At 42.9% G+C, this 8,935-nt stretch overlaps 2 protein-coding genes across 6 annotated transcripts in view; one reads left to right on the forward strand and one right to left on the reverse strand.

Moving 5' to 3' along the window:
• Window positions 1–1,153, forward strand: part of LOC8070821 — a 2,136-nt gene extending 983 nt beyond the window's left edge. The window contains exon 2 of the mRNA XM_002446250.2: window positions 419–1,153. Coding sequence (XP_002446295.1) covers window positions 419–989 — 571 coding nt within the window. The 3' untranslated portion in view covers window positions 990–1,153. The remainder of the gene's footprint in view (window positions 1–418) is intronic.
• On the reverse strand, window positions 2,572–7,295 carry LOC8070959 (putative disease resistance RPP13-like protein 1). 5 transcript variants are annotated; one of them, XM_021463897.1, is made up of 5 exons: window positions 6,752–7,295; window positions 3,717–6,600; window positions 3,381–3,553; window positions 2,788–3,286; window positions 2,572–2,698 (listed from the first exon to the last, which is right to left on the reverse strand). In XM_021463897.1, exons 1-2 carry the CDS (start codon window positions 7,121–7,123, stop codon window positions 3,802–3,804), a joined length of 3,171 nt encoding a protein of 1,056 aa, XP_021319572.1. In that variant the 5' UTR covers window positions 7,124–7,295; the 3' UTR covers window positions 2,572–2,698; window positions 2,788–3,286; window positions 3,381–3,553; window positions 3,717–3,801. The 5 variants fall into 5 exon arrangements, with proteins under 5 accessions (XP_021319572.1, XP_021319574.1, XP_021319573.1 ...); XM_021463899.1 differs by having other exon boundaries at window positions 2,572–3,258; window positions 3,454–3,553; XM_021463898.1 differs by having other exon boundaries at window positions 2,572–3,286; window positions 3,454–3,553.

The following is an 8,935-nucleotide window of genomic DNA, read 5'->3' on the forward strand; positions in this document are numbered from 1 at the left end:
ATATAGAGGACGCGTTTCTTTTACACGCGCGTGTAGTTATTTTCATCTATATATCTCTAGATTTAGGGTGTATATGACCGGATGAAATATATATAGACAAAGTATATGATCATACTAGACCATCTAGAGTGATATGTATGTTAAGTATGCATGCATACATAGAGTATATGGTTATACTTAGTGTATATAATATAGTAGTGGTATTTTAGTAATATATTTAAAATATATTTTTTTAAAAAATTTTCGCATGGTAAGATCTAGAGTATCTTAATATGAGTATATAAACATACTCAAACCAATAAACAAGTATGAATACATATACAAGTGTAGTTTATTGAGGATGAGAGTAACTACACGTACGTGTAGAAAGGAATTTCCCTATATATATATATATAAATAAACTTGGGAGCTCCTGCAGGCTGTTCCAGGTGTACGTGGTGCTGGGCACGACGGTGGGTCTGTTCCTGCCGCTGGCGCACGTGCTGGGCGGGTTCGCGCGCGGCGACGACGCGGCGGTGCGGTCGGCGACGCCGCACCTGTTCCTGCTGTCGTGCCAGATCCTGACGGAGAACGTGGTGGGGTCGCTGGGCGCCTTCTCGCCGCCGGTCAGGGCGCTGGTGCCGCTGCTCTACACGGTGCGCCGCGTCTTCGTCATCGTCGACTGGGTCTACGACGTGTGGGCGAACAGGGCGCTCACGCGGGCCGCCACCGCGCAGGAGGCCGCCTGGGTCTGGTTCGGCAGGTACCTCGCCGCCGCCAATCTGGTCTACTTCTCCGCCAACCTCTTCGTCTTCCTCATCCCGAGGTTCCTGCCCCGCGCCTTCGAGAAGTACTTCCGCATGCGCGACGAGGTGTGCGCCAAGACGGCCGAGGACAAGCACGCGCGCGGACACCTGTCGTCGTCGTCCTCGCCGGCGCCGGCGGCGGAGCAGCAGGAGGGTGGTGTCGTCGGTGCGGCGAAGTCGGAGGTGTCCAAGAAGGCGGACTGAGCAGAGCTCTCGGCTCTCGCATGTCGATCGTGTGCGTTGGTCAAACCTGTGGGGGCTGTGGCTTGTAAATTTCTAGTACCTTTGTTTCTTCCATTTCAGAGGACCGGCGAATGCATGTAGATGTTGTTAATTGTTATCGCTCTGACAATCGTGAACCATAGAGACTGTTCGCATGTCTTGGAAACTACTGTTCGCAGATTTGCTATGAGAATTTGCTACGGGAAAAAAAACAACATTGTTGAATACCAACAGGACTATAGCCGTTAGTCGACACGAGACCTGGACAATCGACCTTCAATTTCCACAGAAAATCGGTTGGCCATCGACCATCGTTCGCCTCTGTTTACGCAGTGCTTGGATCTCGGTGCGATGAGCCGGTTTACTCGGCGGGGGTGAAAGACCAGGCGGCAATAGACCCGAGGAAGAAAAGCTCATTTCTTGAGGCCGGAGAATGTCGCCGCAGAACGTCACACAGGCCGCGCTGGGCTCGCTTTTAACGTCACACGATACGTCGGGCTGGCTTTTTGGACCAGGCTTAGACAGAGCCCGCTAGTTTTTAGGTGAAAATAATTGGGCCAGGCTATATTTGCCTATTTCCAGATAAATAATAAGTTAGTACTGCAGTTTTCCGGTTGTGTATGGAAAGTGGCTATACCTACGGAGATTGTGTGTATTCCTACTCCTATCCTATTCCTATTATATTTGAATATTAAAAAATATTTTAATTTTACTTGATAATTATACAGGTGAGAGGAGCTAAAAAATAGCTTTCAGGAGTAAATTACATGTAAACTATGCAATTTTTGGTTTGGCTCACTTTCTTTGTATTTAATAATTATTGTCTAAATATATACTAACTAGGTTTAAAAGATTTATTTCGTAAATTACATGTAAACTATGCAATTAATTATTTTTTTATCTCGTCAGGTGTAAATATGTCAAAAAATACCCTTAGATATAAATATGCTGTTAATTTTTTGAGCATTTTAATGCCTTTAAATGGAAAAATTTAGAACTAAAAAGTTATAGATCTCGTCAGGATCTCCAATTTTTATATAAAATTTATTTTTATTCAATATCACAAAAAAGATATGTTTTTTTTGTAAGATATATATTAACCATATCAAAACATATCTTTTTTTTGTGAAATTAAATGAAAATAACTTTTGAGAACGAAATCACTGTATTATTGAGAACGACACTGTTATCGCACCTCTCATCGGATCCTTGTATTATTGTGCTGCTTGTGTCAGTGCTCCGTTACGGGAGCCAGAGCGGGGAAGCCACAAATCCGGACTCAGCCTCGGTAAGTGCAAAGGCTTCGGCTCCTTTGGCGGACGGGCAGAAACGGCTCCTCCGGCCAGCGCGTTTGGTGCGGCACCTCAGCAGGAGCTGCCGCGGAGCCAGAGCCGGAGCCCCGGCCAAACAGGAAAAAAATTGGATGAGCCAGTCGCTCGTTGACCGTCCTATGCGCCCCGTCTCTAGATGTCTGACGTGTGGCGGTAAAATAAATCAACAAATAAAACCATTTGGCTTGCTACTCCCATGGTGATGGAAGTGTTCATGGTCATGATAATATGTCTGGATCAATGGAGAATGAAGTACGTGATGAGGTAATACAAATAAAACCATTTGGCTCGCTACTCCTATACCTTTATCTGACATATTGATGCAAGGTTGTTTAACTTTTCAATCAAGCCTGCAGTGCTCTGAAAAGGCCTTATCAGAAACTTGTACTAATGTTGCATTGTTCAGTTAATGTTCAGCATTCCTATTTGAATCTGAAAGCGGAGAGTACCTGGATGATTTCCTATCTGATGTGAGCTTGCGAGAGCTCTGGTGGTGAAGTAGGTAGTGTGGAGGACAAGACGCTCCTTGCTTGGCATTTCGTCGAGCACTAGATGTGCATTCCTTGCTCCTGACTCTACCTCACCATTAGAGCCTTAGAGGAGATGCACAGAGACGACGATGATGTCCCTACTCCACCGAGGTGCCAATCACTTCTTACAGACACCAAGCTCAGCTGCATCAGCAAGCATGCAAGCAAGAGAAGACGCGCATACCGCAACGTCATGGTCTCCGCTGCAACATCATGCTACATGTTCTTGCCGTGTGCTGATACTACCCCAAAACCGTACATGACCATGAAGATCTATGGCTGATCCGTCTTTTCAAACAAAACCGAGAGATGTCAATATGGCTTATGGGCGTGTTCGGTGCAGCTTCCACCATCATCAATAGCGCGTTACTGTAGCAACAACAAGTGCAGCTGCAACCACTGTTACTTAATAAGAACCCTATATTAAAAAAATGAACCTAATTGAGTAAAACAACAGGATTATAAACAAAGCAGATACTCATCAACAAGTCTGTCGTGTATTTGAATAGTACCGCGAAAAAAGAGGGGACAAGCGCTTATTTATCGCTTCATCGACAATTGAGCATACAATATATGAAGATTTACCAAAGTTTATAGTCATAAGCATGACCTGCAAAGATGTGCCCACTGCCCACACAATATGAAGTGAAATAGTAGAAAGAACCAAATCCATCAAGGTGCATTCCTGTAACAATCAGAATACAACATGTACTACGAGCTGAGTAAACACATGCAGCGAAAAACTCAGGAAATATGCGTTCAATATAAGCAGGTTTAATGCCTTTGGTCTAAAAAAACTCAGGAAATCAGGAACCGAGAACCTACAAGAAACTGCAAAAAAAAAATACCTGGTTGTCCACCCTTGAAGAAAAAATACATACGAAAATTCCAATATTGGAAATAACTTCATGTAGCTGCTGCTGAATTCAGACTTCAGAGTTGACCTGAATGCAGATTAGAAACACTGAGCTTTGGACAACCATAGACCTTCAGTTCTTTTAGATATGTAAGTCCAGCAAGTCCATCACAGAATTGCAGATTAGGGCAGCTCAACTTTAATGATACTAGCGATGGAAGATTTTGGGGCTCCACGGAAAGGCGCTCAATGGAATCAGAAACAATCAATATATTCTCCAAAGATGGGTGGCAGTTTGTCAAATGGTACAACAGCTCATTTCTGAATCCTCCTTTGACATGGATGCTAATAAGTGATGGGAGGTGAACAACAGTAGTCAGGTTTGGACAATCTCTTAGTATAAGAACCTTAAGTAGTGGGAGGTCAGGAAGTCGAGCTATGCTGGAACACTGACCTATGTCCAGTCTTTGAAGCATCGGGAACACAGGGAGTTCAGTTAAATTATCACACTGACGTAAATCCAGTTTAAAGAGCAAAGGGAGACGAGGAATTCTGACCAGATTTTTGCAATCCCGCAGTTTCAATTGGGCCAAGGATGAAGAAAGTGCACATGGCAGGGATCTCAGTTCAGAGGCATGCTGAATGCTCAGAGTGCGTAAGCAGGTAAATGAACCATCACCCACTTCGGACCACTGTAACCATCTGGGCATACTGTCAAATGCCAGGGTCACCAGTGATTTAAATCCTGTTGTCTTTGGATTGAGGCTGCAAAACTCTGGTCCAATGCTTTTTATTCTCGACATCTCAGCAATTGTAAGATACTGCAAGGTCAACAACTGACCAAGTGGTGGCATGCATTCAAATTGACAATATTCCAATCTTATCACTGTTACCTTTGAAAAGGAAGTGTCACCCAACCAACTAGGATATCTATATGATCTGCAAGCTTCTATAGAAAGTTCAGTGAGATTACTATGTGGTTGCAAGTTCTCTAGTATTTCCTCATGAGAAGCTGTAGTTGGTGCAGGCTCCTGGCCATGTTTGCAGTATTGCCAATCTCCATCAGGAAATATCAAATTTAAAGCTCGGATATGTTGTTTACTGAACAAATTTGCTTCTTCTGCCTCATCAACACTGGTCACATTATCTAATCCTTTTAAGCATAGCTTTCCACTAAGATTTTGCAAGTCCTTCAGGTCCCTTAGATTACAATGCCAAGCGCCTCTTTTAACAGTGATAACAGGCAGTGTGTGCAGATTAATTAGGCGACCAATTCCATTTGGAATGCATGCTGGTTTCAAGTTACCAGAAGTTGTCACATCTAAGGTCTGCAGGTTAAAGAGCTGGCATATGGAGATAGGAAGCTCCAATCCTCCTATGTCTCGAAGAACCAGATGACATAGATGCTTCAAGTTGCCCACTGAATCATGTAATGATGGTCTTGCAAGTGAAACCCCATCCAAAACAATAGTACGTAACTGCTTGGAGTAAACAAATAGCTCTTCAGATATTTCAATTGGACCACCAAGCCCCTCCATTGAACTCAGTATGACAGCCCTTAGAGCACTAGACCCATGAAAATGTTCTAATTTTGAAGTCACACATGTCCATGGTAAGAATATGGATATATTCCGAACATCCTTTGATATTTGAGCTGGTATATCATTCTCAAGTCTAAGAAACTCTTCACCTGCTACACAGCATGCAAGCTCATGGATAAGATCATGCATGGTGTATGCATGTTCATTACATTGAATAATAGATCGTTTAAGTAAATCAGAAAGATATAACTTTCCGGTTCTGTCCTTATCCCATACATCATCAGTATGAAGAAGACCTAGTGACTTCCATAGGAAAATTAACTTATCTTGGGAAAAATGATAATCTTTAGGAAACAATGATAGGGACATAAAACACTTTTTCAGGTAAACTGGCATGTGGCTGTAGCTCAGTTCCAGTGCTGGGACAATTTCATTCTGTTGTGGATCCAAGTCCCACAGATCACTCTCCAAGACATATTTCCATCTCTCCTCGTCAGTTTCATAACGCAACATGCTTCCAAGGGTCTTGATTGCAAGTGGCAAACCTTTGCACTTCTCCACAATCTCCTCACCGATCTGTATGAAATTTGCATAAGCAGCAGGATCTTGACCTTCGAATGTGATTTGTTCAAATAAGGACCAACTAGCAGCAGAAGTCAAGCAATTCAAGGAGTAAGAAGGCATTGTTTGTACAAGGCTTGCAACAGTCTTGCTGCGAGTAGTAACAATAATCCTACAGAGTTCTGCAGTCATCATTGGGGCACAAAGAGAATCCCAAGGGGCCCTGCGCTCATTCCATACGTCATCTAATACGATTAGAAGTTTCTTTCTCTCTACTTGCTCTATCAAAGCTTCCTGAAGATCATTCAACTCCAATGCTTCATACTTCTGCTTCTGAAGTGAACTAATAATGTTTCTAGTTATTATCTTCAGATCAAATTGATCAGACACACATATCCAGGCAAGTCTGTCAAAAGACTGGCGTACCCTTTGATCATTAAACACCAGTTGAGCTAGTGTTGTCTTACCAAGTCCTCCCATGCCAACAATGGCCAGAACAGACATAGGCCTTACTTCTGACAACAGCATTTTGATAATATTATTTTTATCTACCTCTCTTCCATGTATACTTGGCTCATGTACAATAGAACTAGTATAACGTTGCGACCTTTGTGTAGCAAGGTCAATCTGCTGTTCTCCATCATTATCAGTCATGCAAAGATCTCCATATTCTTTGATTATCTCATCGAGTCTCACTCTAATTTTGCTTGCTCTTGCAGCTAAATCATGTACAGCAGGCACCATATCAATATCACTGAAGTAGTCATCAATTACCTTTGCAAAGAAAATGTTTTAGCAGATTAGTTAATATGACGGAATCTGAGTACAAGATTCAGTTTACAAAGTCCACATCTCATGTGTCCGTATGGGCATTTCATCGAGTGCACAGCGTGCACGTCACAGTAGCAACACGATCGCCACGTACCTCCCGTCGGACGCGCTTGAGGCGGCGGCGGCCGCCGTCGCTGCCTGCCCGCCCCACTGCGTCGAGGGCCTCTGCTCTGCGGCGCACGGCCTCGTACTCGCACTCGCTGACCACGTCCTCCGCGTCATAGGCCAGGCCCCTCAGTTCCCTGAGCCGGAGCTTGGCCGACGCGGAAGCGGAGCCAGGCGCGCCGCTGGGGAAGCCGTCATCGATCGCGGCGCGGATCCGCCGCATCGTCCTCACCAGCCGCCCCAGCTCCTCCGCATCCTCCTCGCCGTGCCTCGCAGAGGGGAAGAAGCCCGGGAGCAGCAAGGAGAGCGTCCCGACCGCACGCTCCAGCGCCGCAGAAGCGAACGCCGCCGCCCCTGTCATCCCCTGTCGCCGGCAGTCTCGACGAGGCGGGCAGGTGGCCGCGCGTCCGCTCAAACAGGCGAGTAGGCGACGGTGGAGGCGGCCGTGCTCGTGGTCCGTTGGTTGGCGATCTCAGTTGCTCTGCGCGTGATTGGCTTGGCACCTGAAGTCAACAATTGTTTGTGCCCACAAACTCCAGGCGCAAACAACACGGGCGTGACTTCGACCGCATGGCGGGTTGGTTACTTAGGCCTTAGTTTAGTTTCAAGAAGTACCAAACAATTTTCAAGATTTTCAATTACATCAAATTTTACGGTACATGTATGTACATAAAAACAAAAATCAATTACACAGTTTACCTATAATTTGTAAGATGAATCTTTTAAACCTAGTTAATTCATAATTATACAGACGAAAGTGTTACCGAAATAAAAAAAAAAAGTGCTAACTGAACAAGGCTTTAAACTGCAAACTATATCTTTGGTGCAATCATGAAAACCCTTTTGCAAAATCATACTTAGAAGTTTGTAAAAAAATTGAAACTATGCACAACAATAGTGCATCTATAGATATGCATTGTTACATAATTTGAGATTCAAACTAATTTTGCAAAAATTTATATGAAAATAACAAATTTTATTTGCATATACACTAGAGGACAAAATTTCAGGAATTTTGTCATCTAGTGCATATGCAACTGAAATTTATTTTTTCATATGAATTTTTGCAAAATAAGTTTGAATCTCAAATTTTATGACAATGCACATCTATAGATGCACTATTGTTGTGCATAGTTTTAATTGTTTTTGAAAACTCCTAAGTATGATTTTAATAGGGTTTTCATAGATTACACCGAAGATATGGTTTGCACTAGATATTGTGCTTGGTTACTTTGGTTCGGCCATTTGACTTTATTTCCAAGCTCCAATGTTAGTCCCACTAAGAATAGTACCTCCACGGTTTCATGATTTTTTTCTCTAAGTTTGACTACTCGTCTTATTGAAAAAAATTAAATTATTCTTAAAAAAATTATTAATAAATCAAACCACCACAAAAAAATATTTTATATAAATTTTTGAATAAGACAAATGGTCAAATTTAGTGTAAACAAAGTCAATCATCTTATAATTTAAGATATATTGAGTAGTGAACACACTACTACACAAATGATTTTACAAGACAGTTCTCTTTTATTAATGAAGACGATAACAAAATTCAACTACCTCAGTTAATGCCTACGATTAACGGAGATGAGTATTTTTTGTTTACCGAGGCAGACACTTTTGGCCGCCTCCTAAAATCGATTTATGGAGGTAAGCATATTAAGGTAACTGCCTTCAAAAATCCTGTACTTTCGAAGATGGACATATTAAAGCCACCGCCTCCAAAAAAAACATTTGCGGAGGCCGCCTCCATAAATAGTGGCTCAATTCCTAGCCCAAACAAAAGCCCGCATCTATCGTCCCCCTTTCTCATATATAAAAAACACTTAGGGTTACAGTCTAGAGAGCCCTCTCTCGCCTCACCGAGCCCTCTCCCATTTCTCATGAAAAATAAATATAGAGAATAGGTAGTATATGATGTATAAATAAATTATAGTAAAAAATTCAACACCGGTATAAGATTTTAGCTTTTCTATTATATTGAAGTTAGTACGAGTAGTTAATTCATCCTAGAGTTGTACCATCTCCGGTCTGACCAACAATCTGGAGCATGAGGCGTGGAGCCTAGGCATGCATAGGATTTCCAACCTCACCAGAGAACTACTTCCGACCACCTAGAACGCAGAGAGAGAATCTCGTGCACGTGTGGGAAGGAGTCGAAGACAGAGCT

Source organism: Sorghum bicolor, chromosome 6 (assembly GCF_000003195.3).
Source record: "Sorghum bicolor cultivar BTx623 chromosome 6, Sorghum_bicolor_NCBIv3, whole genome shotgun sequence".
Classification (NCBI taxonomy): domain Eukaryota; kingdom Viridiplantae; phylum Streptophyta; class Magnoliopsida; order Poales; family Poaceae; genus Sorghum; species Sorghum bicolor.

Excerpts from the sequence above, each read along its gene's own strand:
- LOC8070959 (XM_021463899.1), bottom strand. The coding sequence starts at position 7,123 with ATGACAGGGGCGGCGGCGTTCGCTTCTGCGGCGCTGGAGCGTGCGGTC. Across the intron at positions 6,601-6,751 it reads TCAAGCGCGTCCGACGGGAG|GTAATTGATGACTACTTCAG; the intron begins GTACGTGGCGAT and ends TTCTTTGCAAAG.